Source organism: Scyliorhinus canicula, chromosome 24 (genome assembly GCF_902713615.1).
Source record: "Scyliorhinus canicula chromosome 24, sScyCan1.1, whole genome shotgun sequence".
In the NCBI taxonomy this organism is placed as follows: Eukaryota; Metazoa; Chordata; class Chondrichthyes; order Carcharhiniformes; family Scyliorhinidae; genus Scyliorhinus; species Scyliorhinus canicula.
The window spans coordinates 21,148,346-21,171,618 of NC_052169.1; the positions used below are offsets into that span (position 1 = coordinate 21,148,346).

Here is a 23,273-nt window from a genome sequence, read left to right on the forward strand (position 1 = left end):
CCAGGGAGTACTCGTTTTTCTCCCACGTGCATAAGGCCTATTCGAGGATTGATTTTTTTGTCCTGAGCAGGGGGCTAGTTTCGAGGGTGGAGGATGTTGAATACTCCGCCATTGCCATTTCAGATCATGCCCCGCACTGGGTGGACCTCGAGCTGGGGGAGGAGAGGGACCAACGTTCGCTCTGGAGGTGGGGGTGCTGGCAGATGAGGTGGCGGGCGAGAGGGTTCGGGGGTGTATTGAGAGGTATCTTGAGGCCAACGACAACAGGGAGGTCCGAGTGGGGACGGTCTGGGAGGCATTGAAGGCGGTGATTAGACGGGAGTTGATTTCCATCCGAACCCAGAGGGAGAGGGAGGAGCAGAGGGAGAGGGAGAGGGAGAGACTGATAGGGGAGATGGTGAGGGTGGATAGGAGATATGCGGAGGCTCCGGAGGAGGGATTGCTGGGGGAGAGGAGTAGCCTTCAGGCCAGGTTCGACCTATTGACTACCAGAAAGGCAGAAGCTCAGTGGAGGAAAGCACAGGGGGCGGTGTATGAATATGGGGAGAAGGCGAGCAGGATGCTGGCACACCAGCTCCGAAAGCGGGACGCAGCCAGGGAGATTGTGGGAGTGACAGATAGAGCCGGGAAGGTGGTTAGACGTTAATGGGGTCTTCAGGGACTTCTATGGGGAACTGTACAGGTCGGAACCCCCGGTGGAGGGGGGTGGAATGAGGCGCTTCTTGGACAAGCTGCGATTTCCGAGGATGGAGGAGCAGGTGGAGGGACTGGGGGCGCCGATTGAGCTGGAGGAGTTGGTTAAAGGGATAGGGAGCATCAGTCGCATGGGTTTCCGGCGGAATTTTATAAAAGGTATGCGGACCTGTTGGTCCGGACCTTTAACGAGGCAAGGGGAGGCTTTGCCCCCACCTATGTCACGGGCACTGATTTCCTTGATCCTGAAGCGGGACAAGGACCCTCTGCAGTGCGGGTCATATAGGCCGATCTCGCTGCTAAATGTCGACGCCAAGCTGCTGGCAAAGATCTTAGCCACAAGAATAGAGGATTGTGTGCCAGGGGTCATTCACGAGGACCAGACGGGGTTTGTGAAGGGAAGGCAGTTGAATACAAACGTACGAAGGCTCCTCAACGTTATTATGATGCCGGCTGTGGAAGGGGAGGCGGTGATAGTGGTGGCATTAGATGCGGAGAAGGCCTTTGATAGGGTTGAGTGGGAGTATCTGTGGGAGGTGTTGGAAAGGTTTGGGTTTGGGGAGGGGTTTGTCCGTTGGGTGAGGTTGCTCTATGAGGCCCCGATGGCGAGTATAGCCACGAATAGGAGGAGGTCGGAGTACGTTCGCCTGCACCGGGGGACGAGACAGGGGTGTCCCCTGTCCCCCTTGCTCTTTGCGTTGGCGATTGAGCCCCTGGCCATGGCGTTGAGGGAGTCAGGGAACTGGAGGGGCCTGGTGCGGGGTGGGGAGGAGCATAGAGTGTCGCTTTATGTGGACGACCTGTTGCTGTATGTGGCCGACCCGGTGGGGGGGGGGATGCCGCAGGTGATGAGGATTCTTAGGGAATTTGGGGGCTTCTCTGGGTATAAGCCGAACCTGGGCAAGAGCGAGTTGTTCGTGCTGCAACCCGGGGATTCAGGAGGAGGGGATTGGTAGGCTCCCACTGAAGCAGGCAGGGAAGAGCTTCAGGTACCTAGGTGTCCAGGTGGCTGGGAAAAGGGGGGCCCTGCACAAGCTCAACCTCACAAGGTTGGTGGAGCAGATGGAGGAGGAGTTCAAAAGGTGGGATATGTTACCGCTGTCACTGGCGGGGAAGGTGCAGTCCATTAAGATGACGGTGCTCCCGAGGTTTTTGTTCCTGTTCCAGTGCCTCCCCATCCTTATCCCGAAGGCCTTTTTTAGGAGGGTCAACAGGAGTATTACGGGATTTGTGTGGGCGCATGGGACTCCGAGGGTGAGAAGTGTGTTCCTGGAACGGGGCAGGGATAGGGGGGGGGCTGGCGTTGCCCAACCTCTGTGGGTACTATTGAGCTGCCAACGCAGCGATGGTGCGTAAGTGGGTAATGGACGGGGACGGGGCAGCATGGAAGAGGATGGAGGTGGCGTCCTGTGTGGGCACGAGCCTGGAGGCGCTGGTAACGGCGCCGTTGCCGCTCCCTCCAACGAGGTATACCACGAGCCCGGTGTTGGCGGCTACCCTCAAAATTTTGGGGCAATGGAGACGGCATAGGGGAGAAGTGGGGGGCTCGATGGAGGCCCCGATACGGGGGAACCATCGGTTTGTCCCAGGGAGCATTGATGGCGGATTTCTGGGCTGGCACAGGGTAGGGGTTAGGAGGTTGAGGGACCTGTTTGCGGAGGGGAGGTTTGCGAGCTAGGGGGAGTTAGAGGGGAAGTTTGGGCTCCCCCGGGGAACATGTTTAGGTACATGCAGGTTAGGGCGTTTGCCAGGCGGCAGGTGGAGGGGTTCCCCTTGCTGCCCCCACGTGGGGTACGGGGCAGGGTGCTCTCGGGGGTGTGGGTTGGAGGAGGGAGGGTTTCGGACACATACCAGGTAATGCAGGAGGTAGACGAGGCCTCGGTGGAGGAACTGAAGGGGAAATGGGAAGATGAGCTGGGTGAGGGGATTGAGGGGGGGACGTGGGCAAATGCCCTGGAGAGAGTGAATTCCTCCTCTTCCTGTACGAGGCTTAGCCTTATACAGTTCAAGGTGCTGCATAGGGCCCACATGACTGGGACGAGGATGAGTAGGTTTTTCGGGGGCGAAGACAGGTGTGCTGGGTGCTCGGGGAGCCCAGCGAACCACGCCCATGTTTTGGGTGTGCCCAGCGCTGGGGGAGTTTTGGACGGGGGTAACAAGGACGGTGTCGAGGGTGGTGGGATCCAGGGTCAAGCCAGGCTGGGGTTTTTTGGGGTTGCAGTGGAGCCGGGGCCTATGCTGCTCGGCCTTTTTACCAAAATTATGGCGAAATGTCTCAGTGAGACCGTTTGGATCAACCCACGTCAGAAAGGTTTCCTTGCAGCTACCCAGGGATGCAATGAAAATATTGCTATCCTTGAGAATATCATTAAGAGGGCGAAGAATAAAAAGGACCTTGCAGTTGTCTTCATTGATTTGGCAAAAGCTTTTGACTCGGTTGGACATGAACTCATTCTGAAAACACTGCAAAGAATGCAGTTACCCCCCAACTTCATATCGCTGGTCACAGAACCTGTATACCCACTCAATTGGAGTCTATAGCTATCGTCACAAATCAACGATCACAGCCAATCTGCTAATTTCCCAGTCTTGCCACCCACATTGCGATCCAAATCACTGATGCCACAGCCAGGAAGGGGACAACACGGAGCCCTGACTGAAAACCATTTTTCCATTTACAAAAACATCCATCGACCTTACTCTTTGTTTCCTGTCACTAAACCAATTTTGGATCAAACTCGCCACATTCCCCGTATGCCATGATGCCCTTTCTGACCAGTCTGTCAAATGGGCCCTTGTCAAAAGCCTTTATCCATGTCGACAATATCCACTGCAAAAACCTCATCAATCCTCGTTACTACTTTAATCACACGTTTTGACAAAGTAAGAACCTCTTCTTGCACAACGGGATGACAAGGTGGTTAGCACAGCTGCCTCTCAATGCTAGGTACCAAGGGTCAATTCTGGCTTTGGGTCACTGTCTTTGCGGAGTCTGCACGTTCTCCCCGTGTCTGCGTGGGTTCCCTCCGGGTGCTCCGGTTACCTCCCACAGTCCAAGGATGTGCAGGTTAGGTGGATTGGCCGTGCTAAATTGCCTCTTATCATCCAAAAGGTTGTGGGGTTACAGGGATAGAGTCGGGGCGTGGGCCTAGGTAGGGTCCAAGGGTCGGTGCAGATTCGATGGGCCAAATGGCTCTCTGTACTGTAGAGGTTTTATGATTAACCATGCTGACTATCCCAGATTAATACATGCCTTTCTAAGTGACGTTTTATTCTGACTCTCAGAACTAATTCTAATTTGCCCACCACCAAAGTCAGACAGACCACCTCCAATCCTCTGGTACCTCACTGGCATCTAGTGAGGAATCGAATGATTCAGCGTATCCGCGCTTTCCTCCATGGCTTCCTTTAACAGCCGGGGGTACAATCGAGACAGGTTGAGCATCCCTTATTCCAAATGCTTGGGGCCAAGTGTGTCTCGGATTCTGGAACTTTTTCGAATATTGTAATAACTGTACGTGCATAGTTGTGAAATGTTGCATAGCTAGTGGATCTTGGGTGAACACCATGTTATTTTTTTTTACTAGAAATATGATTTTGGCACTCAAAGTACAGATTTCAGAGCTGTTTGAATAAGGGGTGGTCAACCTGTAGTACATTCTTGGCAGTTTACCTGCCCCTTTAAAAAAATATGAGCTCAACCCACATGGCCTCATTTAATACTTAATTTAGTATATCATCTGCCCGCCCTTTCCCTCACGGCTGGAATTGATTCTTTAACCAATAATACTACATCCTCACCTGCATCCCTCTCTACCCTCCCTGAAAATCCTATATCCAGGGCAGCCATTTTCTTGGCTTCTAAGCCAAACCGTATGTCATTATTTTTAATCATTTGTATCTTTATGCTTGCAGAATAGTGTAATCTTTTTATTGCAATTCTGATTAAGTATATATATTCCCAATTCAGCGTCTGCTAATTTTGAAACTGTACCTCAGGATGGTGAACAGTGGGCTCCGCGCTGATTGTTGTGACACACCGAGGTGTTAATGGTTAAGCTGTTTTGGGGAAATTGGTGGTTTAGCCAGACTTACGTTCTGAAGATGCAAAGACTTTGGATGGAGGGGAATTAGGACAGACCTTTGCTCAGGTTGGGAGGCTAGCAGTGGAAGCAGAAACAGAGGAAGGAGATTATCTTCACCTGAAGTTAATTTGTGTGGATTCCCTTCCAAAAGAGCTCTGTCCGGCCGGAGGTTGAAAGAGGCACTTTGTGTTAAGTCCAATCAAATGCTTCATATGTTGCCCTGTGCTTGTGCGGGTTCTCCATGTATCATTGGTCCTTGCGCGCACTCCCTTTTCTCAGTCTCCCCTGAAGGTTACGGCAGTGTTCACTCCTCGATGTCTGTTGCTATTACATCCGGATCTGGGAATTTGCTGCTGAATGGCCCCCCCCGCCGCCCCCCCCCGTCTGAAGTCAAAATATTTACTCACAGGTAAAGGCACCAATTATAAAATGGTCCAGTAACTCTCCAATTGATTCTCTTAACTCAGTTCTATGTGCTTGGTGTTGGGCAGTTTGATGCAAGCCAGGCTTCCAATGAAAAATATCGCGGCTACCAGGAGGATGGTCACAGTGCAGTTCATGTCAATCAGCTGTCCAAACACAATGTTTCCCAAAATGGAGGCAATTCGGCTGACACCAGTGAACACTCCGAGGGCAGATGACCTGTCAAGGAACACAAATCAAATCTTCAATGTTATGAAGGTATTAAACAAACCTCTTCCATTCATTAGAACTAGGCTGGTGTTCTGGAAGAATTGGTCCAATATCTCCCATGTAATTTTCGCAATGTTGAGATATCTTTTTTAAAATAAATTTTAATTACCCAATTCTTTTTTTTCTCCAATTAAGGGGCAATTTAGCGTGGCCAATCCACCTAATTTAATAGCCTTTTGTCACAAGTAGGCTTTACATTAACACTGGAATGAAGTTAGTGAAAACCCCCTAGTCGCCACACTCTGGCGCCTGTTCGGGTACACAGAGGGAGAATTCAGAATGTCCAATTCACCCAACAAGCATGTCTTTCGGGACTTGTGGGAGGAAACCGGAGCTCCCGGAGGAAACCCACGCAGACATTGGGAGAACGCGCAGGCTCCGCAGACAGTGACCCAGCGGGGAATCGAAGACCCTGGAGTGGAGAAGCAACAGTGCTAACTGCTGTGCTACCGTGCTGCCCCCTGCACATCTTTTGGGTTGTGGGGGTGAGACACACGCAAACACAGGGAGAATGTGCAAAGACATGGGGCCAGGATCGAACCCACGCTAGTGGAGACACTGCTCCACCACTGGTAGAAAGGTTGCAGCACGTTTATACACATATACACATAAATGGGTGTTTAGGGGCAGCAGGGTAGCATGGTGGTTAGCATAAATGCTTCACAGCTCCAGGGTCCCAGGTTCGATTCCCGGCTGGGTCACTGTCTGTGTGGAGTCTGCACGTCCTCCCCCTGTGTGCGTGGGTTTCCTCCGGGTGCTCCGGTTTCCTCCCACAGTCCAAAGATGTGCGGGTTAGGTGGATTGGCCATGCTAAATTGCCCGTAGTGTCCTAATAAAAGTAAGGTTAAGGGGGGGGGGGGGGGGGGGGGGGGGGGTTTTTGCGGTTACGGGTATAGGGTGGATACGTGGGTTTGAGTAGGGTGATCATGGCTCGGCACAACATCGAGGGCCGAAGGGCCTGTTCTGTGCTGTACTGTTCTATGTTCTATATACATACATAAATATATATTAAATTAGTTATGTACAATTCTATTAAGTTCCTGTCAACTATTTTCATTATTAAATTGCTACGCTCTACAATATATTATGATGTATCTAACATATGACTTTAATCTAACTTGTGTGTGGAATTTTTAGTGGAATTTTTTGAGGACATAACCAGTGCATTTAGTGGAATTTTTTGAGGACATTACCAGTGCAGTAGATAACGGGGAGCCGATGGATGTGGTATATCTGGATTTCCAGAAAGCCTTTGACAAGGTGCCACACAAAAGGTTGCTGCATAAGATAAAGATGCATGGCATTAAGGGTAAAGTAGTAGCATGGATAGAGGATTGGTTAATTAATAGAAAGCAAAGAGTTGGGATAAATGGGTGTTTCTCTGGTTGGCAGTCAGTGGCTAGTGGTGTCCCTCAGGGATCCGTGTTGGGCCCACAATTGTTCACAATTTACATTGATGATTTGGAGTTGGGGACCAAGGGCAATGTGTCCAAGTTTGCAGATGACACTAAGATGAGTGGTAAAGCGAAAAGTGCAGAGGATACTGGAAGTCTGCAGAGGGATTTGGATAGGTTAAGTGAATGGGCTCGGGTCTGGCAGATGGAATACAATGTTGACAAATGTGAGGTTATCCATTTTGGTAGGAATAACAGCAAACGGGATTATTATTTAAACGATAAAATATTAAAGCATGCCGCTGTTCAGAGAGACTTGGGTGTGCTAGTGCATGAGTCACAGAAGGTTGGTTTACAAGTGCAACAGATGATTAAGAAGGCAAATGGAATTTTGTCCTTCATTGCTAGAGGGATGGAGTTTAAGACTAGGGGGGTTATGTTGCAATTGTATAGGGTGTTGGTGCGGCCACACCTGGAGTATTGTGTTCAGTTTTGGTCTCCTTACTTGAGAAAGGACGTACTGGCGCTGGAGGGTGTGCAGAGGAGATTCACTAGGTTAATCCCAGAGCTGAAGGGGTTGGATTATGAGGAGAGGTTGAGTAGACTGGGACTGTACTCGTTGGAATTTAGAAGGATGAGGGGGGGATCTTATAGAAACATTTAAAATTATGAAGGGAATAGATAGGATAGATGCGGGCAGGTTGTTTCCACTGGCGGGTGACAGCAGAACTAGGGGGCATAGCCTCAAAATAAGGGGAAGTAGATTTAGAACTGAGTTTAGGAGGAACTTCTTCACCCAAAGGGTTGTGAATCTATGGAATTCCTTGCCCAGTGAAGCAGTTGAGGCTCCTTCATTACATGTTTTTAAGGTAAAGATAGATAGTTTTTTGAAGAATAAAGGGATTAAGGGTTATGGTGTTCGGGCCGGAAAGTGGAGCTGAGTCCACAAAAGATCAGCCATGATCTAATTGAATGGCGGAGCAGGCTCGAGGGGCCAGATGGCCTACTCCTGCTCCTAGTTCTTATGTTCTTATGTTCACAGGTCTCAAGTGCAATACCCCTAGAGATCAAAGACTGGTTCTCATTCCTGGTCAGTCCCTTGCTGGGTTGAACATTGGGACAGCAATAGCTCAGCCAACATCGTGGCAAAATACTCCGTCGGCCTCGGGCCTTCCACCCCTTCGGGCAGACCCTCAATCCTCAGATTCTGTCGCCTGGATCCGTTTTCCAGGTTTTCCATTTTGGCTCGCCGACCCTCGTTGGTCTCTATCACCCTCCGCAACTCCTTCCCCAGGGACCCAGATATGATTCCCGGCTTGGGTCACTGGCTGTGCGGAATCTGCACATTCTCCCCGTGCCTGCGTGGGGTTCCTCCGGGTGCTTCAGTTTCCTCCCACAGTCCAAAGATGTGCAGGTTAGGTGGATTGGCCATGCTAAATTGTCCCTTAGTGTCCAAAGGTTAGGTGGGGTTAATGGGTTACAGGGATAGGGTGGAGGCATCGGTTTAAGTAGGGTGCTCTTTCCAGGGACCAGTGAAGACTTGATGGGCCGAATGGCCTCCTTCTGCACTGTAAATTCCATGATGTGAATCAGCTTTCATTTGATGAGATAGACATTTTGGTTTGTGGCTCATTTTGATGCATTAATCAACGAGGAATATAATGCAAGTAGCTATCTGACCAACCTCACCCTTTCCAACAATGAAACTCAGCTCCTGTACAAACGGTTCCCTAAACTCTTGATTCCACAGTGAACAATAAATAGACTAATGTTTCAGAGAGTCAAACATTCAGGAGGAAACCTCCTCTGTCTTGATTGTAAAGTGTAACCTACCGCAGGTGAGTGGGGTACAATTCCAGCCCAATGACATCGAGCGAGTTCCAGGCAATGACCGAGATGCCACTGAATACACAAGACACAACAAAACTCTGGGTTTTAGTGGACACTTCCCAGATGAAGAACGCACAGATACCCGAGAGAAACAGACTGGCACCTAGGGGGCAAAAGCATGAAAAACAAATTACCACCCAACCTGCCAATTCAATGAACCATTATCCTTCAAATCGCAGTAAATGATAACACGATTATCCATTGGTTTATGTACAGCTAAGAATAATGGAAAAGTTAGCAAACCATTGCTAATTGTATGCACAACTTGGGCAGTACTATTTGGCAGATTCGGTCCTTCAAAGAACAATGATGTTCAACGTTTAACCCTCTTTTTCCCTGCTCCCTCCATTTAAATTGTAAGTATGCCCGAGTCGGCCATCAACCTCTAGTTGGTATCTGTACCAACACTTTAAATAGAAGTTATCCGATCCGCTTGCTCGTTCTGAGCGAGTTGCGGATATTTAACTTGGTTTGCGTGCTTTACTCAGCCCTTCATTTAACTGCTAATATTTCAGCTGGGCACCAAAAAAGCAGCTGAGGGAGAGATCTGGTTACTTCACCCATCTTTGGCCACCCAATCAACAAGAACTCTTTATTAAACCAGCTCACCATTCCTCGCTGTAAACTCCAAGGAAACAATCCTCGTTTCATGTGGACTGCAGGATTTTGAAACCCTGGATATTGAAGAACTGTGCCCAATATTCCAGCTGAGGTTGAACTAAGTTCAGCATAACCAGCTTGTCCTGACAGACTCGCCCCTTATTAAAATGCCCAGAATACCGTGGGCACATTGCTGCAAGATATTCACTGTTTGTTTTAAAAAGGTTAACCTGAGTTCATAGAGTAAACATTGTTTTGTTTTTAAAAATTTTGTGGTTTTTTTTTTTTTTTAAGGTCAATGGGGGGGGGGGGGGGGCGGCTGTTGGGTTACTTACTGGTATAGGGTGGATACGTTGACTTGAGTAGGGTGATCATTGCTCGGCACAACATCGAGGGCCGAAGGGCCTGTTTTGTGCTGTACTGTTCTATGTTCTATATGAGGCGCCCAGAATCATAACCGGGTGAGGTAATTATTTTACTTAATATACTATGCGGCCCTTTAAAATTGTGAATTTCTGAATGTGGCCCTTGCACGGAAAAGTTTGCCCACCCCTGCTCTAAACCCTGACCCATAAAACACACACACACACACGCGTGCACAGACAGACACACACCCACACGCGCACGCACACACACACACGCACACACACACACACACACACGCACACACACACACACACACACGAGACTTGAAGACGTAATCCGGGTTGATGCTTCAATGCGGTACTGAGGGAGTGCGACATTGTTGGAGGTACTGGGGGTAACTATTGCAAAACAACAGTATTTCGCAAGTGACTCACTGGCTGTACAGTGCTGTGGGAAAATGCTGAGAATATGGAAAGCGCTATACTAGAGCGTTTTTTTTTAACGGACATATAATACTGCTGCTCCTCACATTGCGCGCTCTCTCTCTCTCTCTCTCTCTGCTTCCTGCTGGTTACTCACACAGCAGCACCTTGCCTCCCAGCAGATCCATCAACAAAATAGTAAAGATGTTACCAGGAAGATTGGCGGCAGCGATGATAAATCCTTCTTTGTACACTGCAAAACAAGAAAACAAAATCATTTGAGACAAAAAAAAATAGGAAAAAGGGAGGGAGAGATGAAAATTAATTGCAGCTTTGAGACAATTCCGCCTCGGTGGCAATTTCTTCAGATGTCTGAGTCACAGAGATTTTACAACAGGGAGCGAGGCTGTCCAGCCCATCGTCTCTGTGCCGGCCATCAAGCACCTAACTACTCTAGTCCCGTTTTCCAGCACTTGCTCCGTATCCTTGTGTGCTGTGGCATCTCAAGTGCACATCTAAATACTTCGTAAATGTTATGAGGGTCCCCGCCTCCACCACCCTTTCAGGCAACGAGTTCCAGATTCCCACCACCCTCTGGGTTAAAAGGTTTTTCATCAAATCTCCTCAAAACCTCCTGCCTCTAACCTTAAATCTATGCCCCCCCTGGTTATTGCCCCCTCTAGGGGGAAGTTTCTTCCTAAATACCCTATCTATCTTCTTCATAATATTGTACACCTCTATCATGTCCCACCTTAGACTTCCACATCCTCTAATTCTGATGTAGTCATACGCAGCTCAACTCCATTATGACAATTTTGCCTCATATCTCCGCGTTCCCTCCTCTAACCAAGGTTCCTTCCTCTTTATTCCCTTATTTCCCCTTTCTTTTATTTGGGCGTTATCATTTTTGATCCACGGATGATTAATGGGCATGTGTCTTTAAGTCAAGCAGCAGGGGGCAGCACGGTGGCTCAGTGGGTTAGCACTGCAGTCTCACGGCGCTGAGGTCCCAGGTTCGATCCCGGCTCTGGGTCACTGTCCGTGTGGAGTTTGCACATTCTCCCCACGTTTGCGTGGGTTTCGCCCCCACAACCCAAAGATGTGCAAGGTAGGTGGATTGAACACGCTAAATTGCCCCTTAATTGGAAAAAATTAATTGGGTGCTCTAAATTTATTTTAAAAAGTCAAGCAGCAGGAAGGAGGGAGGAATTCAGAAGTTACAGGAGAGAACACTCTGCTCGTTTCAACAGGAAGCCTCAGACTTTTCAGCATCAGAGGGAGACGGGGTGGATTTCAGTTCAATTGATTGGCTGGTGGTCAATGAATTGGCCTAAAATCTGTGCTCTGCCCGGTAACAGGCGGAGATTAGATCCTACCCCAGTGAGATTTTTTTTTAAATATATAAATTTAGAATACCCAATTCATTTTTCCAATTAAGGGGCAATTTAATGTGGCCAATCCACCTACTCTGCACATCTTTTTTTTTTGAGTAGTGGGGGTGAAACCCACACAAACACGGGTAGAATGTGCAAACTCCCCACGGACAGTGACCCAGAGCCGGGATCGAACCTGGGACCTGGGCGCCGTGAGTCTGCAGGGCTAACCCACTGCGCCACCGTGCTGCCCTTACCCCAGTGAGATGATTCTCAGAGGCCTCAGGGGGCAGTCGAGCCTGAGACAGCCAGTGAATGCATTGTCGTTGTGCGCTAGGCTTAGCCTTATCCAGTTTAAGGTGGCCCACAGGGCCTATATGACTGTGGCGAGGATGAGCAGGTTTTTTGATGGGGTGGAGGATAGGTGTGGGCAGTGCGCGGGTAGGCCCGCGGAATCATGTCCACATGTTTTGGGCGTGTCCGAAGCTTGGGGGTTTCTGGCAGGGGTTTGCCGACGATACGTCGGAGATCCTGAACATGAAGGTGGTGCGGGGGCCCAGGGGGGCGAGAGAGGCCGCTGTCTTGGCCTTTGCCTCCCTGGTAGTCCGGAGACGGTTATTGTTAGAATGGAGACACCCAGGGCCCCTGAAACCAGTGGTGTGGGTGAATGACCTAGCGGGGTTTCCCAGGTTAGAAAAGATAAAGTTTGCCTTGGAGGGGGTTCGCCCGGAGGTGGCAGTCGGGCAAATTGACTTCTTCGGGAAAAGTTAACATGTCAGCAGGCCGGGGGAGTTGGGAAATGCAGGGGCGGGTTGGTGAGGTAGCTTGTTGAGTTAGTTATTTGCAGACCTGTTGGCTTGATTTGGTTTGTGATTATGTTTATTGTAAGTGCCTCCATAAAATATTTTTCAGGAAAAGAAAAGGGTCTGAGACACTCGGAGACAAGCTGCTCACTCTCCTCCTCCGTGTTTTCTCCAGGAATGCTGTATAACTGCTGTGTCTCTGAAACTGCGGGCACCTAAATGAATCGACAATGAAACCATTACAGGCTGCAAACAGAGACAAGGACCTGCTCTCTCTCTCGCCCTCCAGAAAGGCTGAGTGCTGCCGTTCTGAAACGACAGAGGCCTGAATTAATCTACAATGAAAACCTCAAACTGAAAGCAAAGTTTGAACGAGGAGAACGGTGCTAGGAACAACCGCCTGAAACAACAACTTCTTTTTACTTATGATTTTCACCCCTCTCCTCCCCATCTGTGTTTGTTTATCTTGTGAGTGAGTGCGTGCGTGCGTAGAGGGTGGGGGGGGAAAGTTAAAAGTGAGGAATTCGGATTAAGATAATAGTTAACCAGTTGTATTTGCTGCAGATTTCATCATAGTTCTCGTTATTAAAAAAAATAATCGTGTTTAAACTTACAAACCTGGTGACTGTAATTAATGGACAGCCGAGGGCCAAAGACTTCAGGTACTTTTCTAAGAATTATTGGTTCATTCACTTGTGCTGCGACTCCGGGGCCTGTGGGGCTGGAATTGACCGTGCACTAGCCACGGGTGTCGTAACACAACAGAAACCTATCGCCCTCGAAAGCTCTAAGCGCCTCAGCAGCTGGAGGTTTTTGAGGTAGACCGTTCCGGTATGAGGTAAATATCAATGTCACCGAAGCAAGGGTGAAAGTGGGAACGTTAAATTGGATCACCCACCATTGAGTTGGGCAAGAGCAGAGGGGCAAGGAAAGTAGCAAAGATTCTGCACCCGATCAGCCATTCATTGACTCCAGGCGAGAAGCCAACAGAGTGAATGCAAGGAGCCGGCAGCAAGATCCACCTGCAAACTCAGAGATAAACAGCAGCCCTTTCAGCAAATCTGCAGACCCTGACCCCAGAACAGGATCCCCCTAACCCCAACTGCCCCAAATCCTGACCCCTAAACCCGAGCACCCCCCTCCTCCCCCATTGGAACGCAAGAGACTGACAAATACCCGCCCCCCCCCCCATCAGAGCCTAACCCACCTCTATAGCCTCCCCCCCCCCTCCCTCCCCCCCACTGACTCGAAAGACTCGGCCCCGATCCTGAACCTCAACCTCCAGAACTTGGCCCCAGCGTCCAAAACATTACAAAGTAGGAGTCGGCCACTCGGCCCCTCGAGTATGCTACCCCATTCAATGAGATCACGGCTGATCGGATTGTGACCTCGACGCCACATTCCTGCCGACCCCCGATAACCTTTCACCCCCTTGTTGATCAACAATCTAACTGGCTCTGCCTTAAAAATATTCTACGGCTCTGCTTCCACCGGCTTTTGGGAAAGAAAGTTTCAGAGATTCACGATCCTCAAAGAAATTCTCATCTCTGTCTTAAATAAGCAACCTTTGTTCTCAAACAGTGCGCCCCTGGTTCTAGATTCTCTCACATCCCCCCTGTCACAACCCCTCGGCAACCTCAGTCCCCAGACAGCACCCGGCCCTCAGGCCAGGTCCACAGTACCCGGCTCTAATACCCTAAAGCCAGTGTCTGCAAAAACCAGACCCTACCCCACTGTCTGGAGAACCAGTGGGGCATGAGGGGGGGGAAATACTAGGATGAACACCCAGTATCAAGATCAAGTCCCAGAGTGTCTGAAGTGGGGAGGTTGTGAAAACATTGCCAGTGATCTGGACAGTCAGAGAGAGTCAGGATCAGAATGGCCACCTCAGCCCATGCCCGATACAGCATTACTGGATAGAAAAGGGCCAACGGTCCGCCTCGATCACCGTGACAGGATTCAGCACGAATAGCCAATAGCTAATCATTAATCAATCTCTATCAATGAGTCTACAACACACCCAGGAAAGAAACGAGGAAAATCCCCGTGGACAGCTTTGGGAATTGTAGGGTCCAGAATCTGTTGCTCTCTGGCTCACTATACTCGCCACCTCGTGTCTCAAACATACCCCGTCCCAAAATGTTACTTTCTGAAGGGACAGAGTACACAACAGTGCAGGCTGGAATCCATCAAGTCATTTTAATGATATTACTTCAGATATGTCCTCTCACCAACTCTGCAGCTTGCAGTAAAGATAAAGGTTAACAGGTCCCGCAAGGCTGATTGACAAGGGCGGCTGGGTTTTCCGATTTGTTCCTGGGATCTGGGTCATTGGCTAGCTCAACATTTGTTGCCCATCCCTAATTGCCCTCGAGAAGGGCTGCCTTCTGGAACCGCTGCAGTCAATATGGTGCAGGTACACCCACTGTGCTGTTAGGGAGAGAGTTCTGGGATTTTGACCCAGCGATGGTGAAGGAACGGCGATATATTTCCAAGTCAGGATGGTGAGTGACTTGGGAGGGGAACCTCCAGGTGGTGGGGTTCCCATGTACTTGCTGCCTTTGTCCTTCCAGATGGTGGTGGTTGTGGGTGTCGAAGGAGCCTTGGTGAGTGCCTGAAGTGCATTTTGTAGATCGTACATACGGCTGCTACTGTTAGTTAGTGGCGGAGGGAGTGAATGTTTGTGTAAGGGATGGCAGTCAAACGGGGCTGCTTTGTCCTGGATGGTGCCGACTTCTCAAGTGTTGTTGGAGCTGCACTCATCCAGGCAAGTGGCGAGTGATAAATGGTGGACAGGCTTTGGGAAGTCAGGTGGCGAGTTACTCGCCATAGCATTCCCAGCCTCTGACCTGCTCTTGTAGCCACACTGCCTATATAGCTAGTCCAGTTCAATTCTGGTCAATGGTAACCCCCAGGATATTGATGGGTGTTGAGGACATCGGAGCACAATCCACAGGGAGAGTTTATTGGGAACGCACTCCTCCTAACAGACGGTTTCATTTCTAATTCTTTACCGATGGAAGTGCACAAAGTCCGGTCAGGCCTTCAAGTCAAGAATGGCTAAAAATCCCAACAGAATTTCAAGTCTTCCATGTTTGTAATGGAAATCAGTCCACTAGTTGATTCAAACTCTGCACTAGACACTGGAGGTAGAATTGGCGATTAATCAGCGACATTATCTCGTATAGACCTGCACCAATAATATCACAGGAATGAAAACTCAAAACGCGAAAAGCTGAGATGTTCCTAGACGGAAAAGGCTGGAGAAAAAAAAAATAAACTTTTTTTGTCCAAAATTGCCAATGATTACAAGGCGGTGATCCTATCTCCCTACCCCATCACGTGTCAGAATGAGGAGCTCTAAAGTTGACACCCACCCGCTGTTTTCACTGGGTAACAGGTAACGTTTTCCACATCGCCAGCAGAAGAGCTGTTTCGGCTATTCGAGCAGGCGGAGCCACCTCCCGTCTCCATCCGTTTCAACAGCTCAGGAAACCACATCCATAGACCATAATACCTGGAAGAGCAGAAGGGAACACAGTGGATCAATCACCCAAATTCCTATGGGCAACATGAAATAAAAGGTTTGCGTTGATATCGTGCCATTTGCGTCCTGGCTTTGCAGCCAATGGCGTACTCGTTTGAGGTGTAGTCCTTGTAGGAAATGGAGCAGTCAAATTGTAGGCAAATGCTATCACAGCTCTCTGGTGTGCACCTCTATCAAATCTCGCCTCACACTCCTTTGCTCCAAGGCCAACAACCCCAGCTCCTCCACCCTGACCTTGTGAATAAAATTTTCCTATTCTTGGCACCATTCTGGTAGTCTTCTTCAAAACGCAATGTCACAGGTTCTTAGCGCCAGGTTTAGGCAAGAAGACATTGGAGCAGAATTAGGCCATTCGGCCCATCGTGCCTGCTCCGCCATTCAATCATGGCTGATATTTTCTCATCCCCATTCTCCCGCCTTCTCCCCATAACCCCTGACCCCCTTATTAATCAAGAACCTATCTATCTCTGTCTTAAAGACACTCAGTAATTTGGCCTCCACAGCCTTCTGCGGCAAAGAGTTCCACAAATTCACCACCCTCTGGCTGAAGAAATTCCTCCTCATCTCTATTTTAAAGGATCGTCCCTTTAGTCTGAGATTGTGTCCTCTGGTTCTAGTTTTTCCTACAAGTGGAAACTTTCTCTCCATGCCACTCTATCCAGGCCTCGCAGTATCCTGCAAGTTTCAATAAAATCCCCCCTCATCCTTCTGAACTCCAACAAGTACAGACCAAGAGTCCTCAACCATTCCTCATACGACAATCTCTTCATTCCAGGGTTGATTCTTGTCAACCTCATCTGGGCCCTTTCCAAGGCCAGCGCATCCTTCCTTACATATGGAGCCCAAAACCGCTCACTAGTCCAAATGGGGTCTGACCAAATGAGGCCTTATACACCCTCAAGTACATCTCTGCTCTTGTATTCTAGCCCTCTCGACATGAATGCTAACATGGCATTTGACTTCTTCACTGCCGACTGTACCTGCACGTTAACCTAAGAGAATCTTGAACAAGGACTCCCAAGTCCCTTTATGCTTCTGATTTCCAAAGCATTTTCCCATTGAGAAAATAGTCTATGCCTCCATTCCTCCTTCCAAAGTGCATAACCTCACTTTTCCACATTGTATTCCATCTGCCACTTCTTTGCCCGCTCTCCTTCCTTAGGTTTAGTGTCTCTTCAGAAAGGTGGTACCTCAGGGCGCACATCAGTTCCTCAGCTCTGTGCTCGAGTATTTGCCTCAATGGTGTGCTTAAGCCTCGTGTGCCAGACAATATCCTGCTTTTGGTCAACCTCAGTTGCCAGAGCCAACGTCCACACAGGATTTATTTTATTTTATGATTTTATTCCTATGAAGAAGATTCAAGCAAGCCACCTTTTCCCCATTGAATGAATCGTGTGAAAGATTCTGTGCATCGCGAAAGACTCTGCACATGGAGGGGTGGCACGGTAGCGCAGTGGTTAGCACTGTTACCTCACGGCGCCAAGGACCCAGTTTCGATCCCAGCCCCGGATCACTGCCCCTGTGGAGTTTGCACGTAATCCCCGTGTCTGCGTGGGTCGTACCCCCATAACCCCAAAAAAAATGTGCAGGGTAACTGAATTGGCCACACTAAATTGCCCCTTAATTGGAAAAATATAAATAATTGGGTGTTCTAAATTTATTTTTAAAAATGATTCTGCACATGTCAATGGTTAAGGGAGATTGTGACAGATTAAAGCAAGCGATTGTTTTCAGGTCATCAGGATGCACACCAGCCTCTCACGGACTTTATTTAACCAGACTCCTTCCCCACACACACAGCCCATCCCATTGCGTTAATCTCGCTTCAGGAAGCATTTAATGGTGGTCAGGCACATACACCTCCATGGAAAAGAGAAGAAAGATATTCTGAGTAACTCACAGCTATCTTCTAATAGTTACAGTAAGAAGTCTTACAACACCAGATTAAAGCCCAACAGGTTTGTTTCAAATCACTAGCTTTTGGAGCACTGCTCCTTCCTCAAGTGAATGAAGAGGTATGTCCCAGAAAAATATATACAGACAAATTCAAAGATGCAAGACGATACTTTGAATGCGAGCATTTGCGGGTAATTAATCTTTACAGATCCAGAGAGAGGGGTAATCCCAGGTTAAAGAGGTGTGAATTGTATCAAATCAGGACAGTTGGTAGGATTTTGCAAGCCCAGGCCAGATGGTGGGGGATGAATGTAATGCGACATGAATCCCCGGTCCCGGTTGAGGCCGTACTCACATGTGTAGAACTTGGCTATAAATTTCTGCTCGGCAATTTTGCGTTGTCGCGCGTCCTGAAGGCCGCCTTGGAGAACGCTTGCCCGGAGATCAGAGGCTGAATGCCCTTGACTGCTGAAGTGTTCCCCGACTGGAAGGGAACATTCCTGCCTGGTGATTGTCACGCGATGTCCGTTCATTCGTTGTCGCAGCATCTGCATGGTCTCGCCAATGTACCACGCTTCGGGACATCCTTTCCTGCAGCGTATGAGGTACACAACATTGGCCAAGTAGCATGAGTATGTACCGCGTACCTGGTGGGTGGTGTTCTCACGTGTAATGGTGGTATCCATGTCGATGATTTGGCACGTCTTGCATGGCAGATTGCCCTGGCAGGGTTGTGTGGTGTCGTGGTCACTGTTCTGAAGGTTGGGTAGTTTGCTGCAAACAATGGTTTGTTTGAGGTTACACGGTTGTTTGAAGGCAAATAGTGGTGGTGTGGGGATGACCTTGGCAAGATGTACATGGTCATCGATGACGTGTTGAAGGCTGCGAAGAAGATGTCGTAGTTTCTCCGCTCCGGGGAAATACTGGATGACAACGGGTACTCTGTGGGTTGTGTCCCGTGTTTGTCTTCGAAGAGGTCGGTGCGGTTTTTTGCTGTGGCGCATTGGAACTGTCGATCTATGAGTCGAGCGCCATATCCCAATGCCCTTGTACAAACGGGATATGGCACTCAACAGCGCCAGGGACCCAGATTCAATTCCAGCCTTGGTGACTGTCTGTGCGGAGTCTGCACGTTCTCCTGGTGTCTGTGTAGGTTTCCTCTGGGAGCTCCAGTTTCCTCTTGCAGTCCAAAGATGTGCCGATTAGGTGCATTGGCCATGTTAAATTGCCCTTAGTTCACAGGGATGTACAGGTTAGGTGGGGTTATAGGGATAGGGCAGGGAGAGTGAGCCTAGTTAGGAGGCACTTTCAGAGGGTCGATGCAGACTTGATGGGCAGAATGGCCTCCTTCAGCACTGTAGGGATTCTATGATTCTGTAGCGGACTGGACAGTGGCTTTAAACGTTTACTCACTGTACCACACTCATGGCCCCAGGTAATGATATTCAGTATCCATTCCCACAAGCTTCCAAAAGTAATGTTGTGGGGAAGTGTGTGTGTGGGCTGGAATGTAACAGGGATAAACTTAAAGAAGCAGCACGGTAGCAAAGTGGTTAGCACTGTTGCTTCACAGATCCAGGGTCCCAGGTTCGATTCCCAGCTTGGGTCACTGTCTGTGTGGAGTCTGCACGTTCTCGTACCAGCCTCCCCGGACAGGCGCCGGAATGTGGCGACTAGGGGCTTTTCACAGTAACTTAATTGAAGCCTACTCGTGACAATAAGCGATTTCCATTTCATTTTCTCCCCGTGTCTACGTGGATTTCCTCCGGGTGCTCCGGTTTCCTCCCACAGTCCAAAGATGTGCAGGCTAGTTGGATTGGCCATGCTAATTGTACAAAAGGTTAGGTGGGGTTACTGGGTTACAGGGATAGGGTGGGGGAGTGGGCCTTGGTCGGGTGGCGACTCGATGGGCTGAATAGCACTGTAGGGATTCTATGTTTTTTTTAATATAAATTTAGTATCCAATTTTTCCCCCCCCCCCCCAATTAAGGGGCAATTTAGCATGGCCAATCCAACTAACATGCACATCTTTGTTGTGGGGGCGAAACCCACGCAGACACAGGGAGAATGTGCAAACTCCACACGGACAGTAACCCAGGGCCGGGATCGGATCTGGGACCTCGGTGCCGTGAGGCAGCAGTGCTAACCACTGCGCCACCGTGCTGCTCCTATGTTCTAAGAGTAAACCATTATCTGGGAGACACCAAAGCTACGTCAGATCACTCAATTTGATTTGCGCTGTGCAGACTCTGCTGGTCTTTCAGGTTCCAAACCTATGACCTCTACCACAGCAGTAGCACCAGGGCACCAGTCACAGGGCACCTCCTCCAAGCCACTCACCATCCGGGCAGCACGGTAGCATGGTGGTTAGCACAATTGCTTCACAGCTCCAGGGTCCCAGGTTCAATTCCGGCTTGGGTCGCTGTCTGTGCGGAGTCTGCACATCCTCCCCGTGTGTGTGTGGGTTTCCTCCGGGTGCTCCGGTTTCCTCCCACAGTCCAAAGATGTGCAGGTTAGGTGGATTGGCCATGATAAATTGCCCTTAGTGTCCAAAATTGTCCTTAGTGTTGGGTAGGGTTACTGGGTTATGGGGATAGGGTGGAGTTGTTGACCTTGGGTAGGGTGCTCTTTCCAAGAGCCGGTGCAGACTCGATGGGCCGAATGGCCTCCTTCTGCACCGTAAATTCTATGATAATCCTGATTTGGAAATGTATCGCCGTTCAGTCGCTGGGCCAAAAATCCTGGATCTCCCTCCCTAACAGCACTGTGGGTGTACCTGCTCTACACGGACTGCAGCGGTTCAAGAAGGCAGCTCAGCATCACCTTCTGAAGGGCAAACAGGGATGGGCAATAGAGGCTGGCCTTGCCAGCGACACTTACATACCTTAACAAATAAAAAGGGCAGCTCGATTAGAGAGGACAAAGACACTGGACAGAGTTTCCTCTCCTGATCACTGAACGTCCAGTGACGCCACCTTCCCACACCACCACCTTCCCACACCACCACCTTCCCACACCACCACCTTCCCACACCACCACCTTCCCACACCACCACCTTCCCACACCACCACCTTCCCACACCACCACCTTCCCACACCACCACCTTCCCACACCACCACCTTCCCACACCACCACCTTCCCACACCCCCCCCCCACCTCTCAAACCCTCCCCGATCACTGCCTAGTTACCCCCTTCCTGATGGTAGGTGTGCACATGGACAGTCGGTAGAGAGAGGAGCAGTCTTCGCTCTGATGCCTCCCCAGCAGTTAACAGCTGGTTCACACTTGCTGACTCTCCTCACTGACTGGGAATGGCCACAGGACTCGGCCCAATATCAGCACGAAAGGACTGGAAGGAAGTGGCAGCCCCGGTTTGCTGAGGGCTCCGCAATCTCACTCACTCACCCAAAGGAGATGCTGAAGAAGATGATGCTCAGAATAATCGATGTGAACCGCAGTTTATGTGCGAAAATCTTCCTGATGGGATCCAGCCCCTGTAAATAAGAACAGGATTGTTACCTCTTGATCAGAACTTGCTTGTTCGCTGAACTCCACGTATAAACTTCAGGAAATAGATGTTTTATCGAAAACAAAAGGTTGAGAAGGGATGGAGAGAGAGTGGAAGGAGCAGGTACCGGTTAAAGGAATGATACTGGGCTGGCAGAGGACTAGGGATCAATGCTGGGACCCTATTGGACTGGAGAATGCCCCAGGGATCAATTCTGGAATCCTATTTGACTGGATAATTCCCCAGGGATCAATTCTGGGTCCTATTGGATTTGAGAATGCCCAGGGATCAATTCTGGGTCCTATTGGATTTGAGAATGCCCAGGGATCAATTCTGGGTCCTATTGGATTTGAGAATGCCCAGGGATCAATTCTGGGTCCTATTGGATTTGAGAATTCCCCAGGGATCAATTCTGGGTCCAATTGGATTTGAGAATGCCCAGGGATCAATTCTGGGTCCTATTGGATTTGAGAATGCCCGGGGATCAATACTGGGACCTATTGGATTTGAGAATGCCCAGGGATCAATTCTGGGCCCTATTGGATTTGAGAATGCCCAGGGATCAATTCTGGGTCATATTGGATTTGAGAATTCCCCGGGGATGATTGCTGGATCCTATTGGATTTGAGAATTCCCCGGGGATGATTGCTGGATCCTATTGGATTTGAGAATTCCCCGGGGATGATTGCTGGATCCTATTGGATTTGAGGATTCCCCGGGGATGATTGCTGGCGTTTACAGTTTATTTCCCCAGCCGTTCTTTCCAATGATTTTAAATCAATGATCTCGAGTTACTGACCCACCTACCAGAGGACAGTTTCACTCTGCGGTCTCCATCAATATTCTCTGTTGATTATTCTTGTATCTACTATGTACGTACTGTGTACGTTCCGTCGGCCGCAGAAAAATACTTTACACTGTACTTCGGTACATGTGGCAATAGATATCAATCAATCATCATTTACAAAGCCAAGTATTACACACACTGTCTAAACCACTTTATCCTGTCACCCCTGGATCACATCCCTCTCCTATTGCAACCCCTCAAAATCGAACCAACTGGATGCATCTGCCTTTCCTTTAAGCACAGGGCTAAATCGCTGGCTTTGAAAGCAGACCAAGGCAGGCCAGCAGCACGGTTCAATTCCCGCAACAGCCTCCCCGAACAGGCGCCGGAATGTGGTGACTAGGGGCTTTTCACAGTAACTTCATTTGAAGCCTACTTGTGACAAGAAGCGATTTTCATTTCATTTCATTTCCAGTTGGTGTGTCTCAAAGTGCTGAACTTCCCCCTTCCCGGATTAAGCCACGTGTCATGTAGTTGTCCGTTACCTTGTCTTGCTGGCTGTACCTCATTAACTCATGCCACTCCAAGTAAAAATTCTCTTTCTTGCTTTGACAAGGGCCGCCAGTATCTTTACTGACATTCTGTCCAACAGTTAACCACCAACCATCACGAAAAAAAAAAACCGGCCCGGTCGTTGTCGCATTGCTGCCTGTGGGATCTTGCTGTGCATACAGCTGTTTCCTCCAGCAGCGGCTACCCTTCCAAAGGATTTTGCTGCTCGCTAAACACTTTGGGACATCTGAAAAGCACGGTCGGACGGCAAGATTCTTTTCATTCAACGGCCGAGAAGCAGCAGGATTGCTCGGTAACACACTGACGTATGGAAACCTCACCTTGACTATGTGACGCCAGAACCAATTAGTACCATTCTCGATGAACTTTGAGCTGTCTTTCTCAGCAGGGGGGATCAGCAGCCGCTCCACCTGGGATTCAACAAAACAAAGGAATCAGCTGATTGAAACAGGGGAATGACACGAGCTGTAAAATCTTCACGAGAGAACAAACTCGCGCGCATGCGGGGGGGGGGGGGAGAGAGAGCCAGTGCAGGAGCATGAGAGAGGGGAGAGGGAGAGAGAGGGGGGGAAAGAGAGAAATGGAGAGAGGAGAGAGAGAGAGAGATGGAGAAAGAGAAAGAGGATCGAGAGAGAGAGACAGT

At 49.3% G+C, this 23,273-nt stretch overlaps 1 protein-coding gene across 1 annotated transcript in view; it reads right to left on the reverse strand.

Annotated features, from left to right (window-relative positions):
* Positions 1-4,266: 4,266 nt before the first annotated feature.
* Positions 4,267-23,273, reverse strand: part of sv2 (synaptic vesicle glycoprotein 2) — a 60,945-nt gene continuing 41,938 nt past the window's right edge. The window contains exons 5-10 of the mRNA XM_038784275.1: positions 22,951-23,040; positions 21,168-21,256; positions 15,697-15,836; positions 10,301-10,396; positions 8,699-8,858; positions 4,267-5,420 (exon numbers count right to left, since the gene is read on the reverse strand). Coding sequence (XP_038640203.1) covers positions 5,237-5,420; positions 8,699-8,858; positions 10,301-10,396; positions 15,697-15,836; positions 21,168-21,256; positions 22,951-23,040 — 759 coding nt within the window. The 3' untranslated portion in view covers positions 4,267-5,236. The remainder of the gene's footprint in view (positions 5,421-8,698; positions 8,859-10,300; positions 10,397-15,696; positions 15,837-21,167; positions 21,257-22,950; positions 23,041-23,273) is intronic.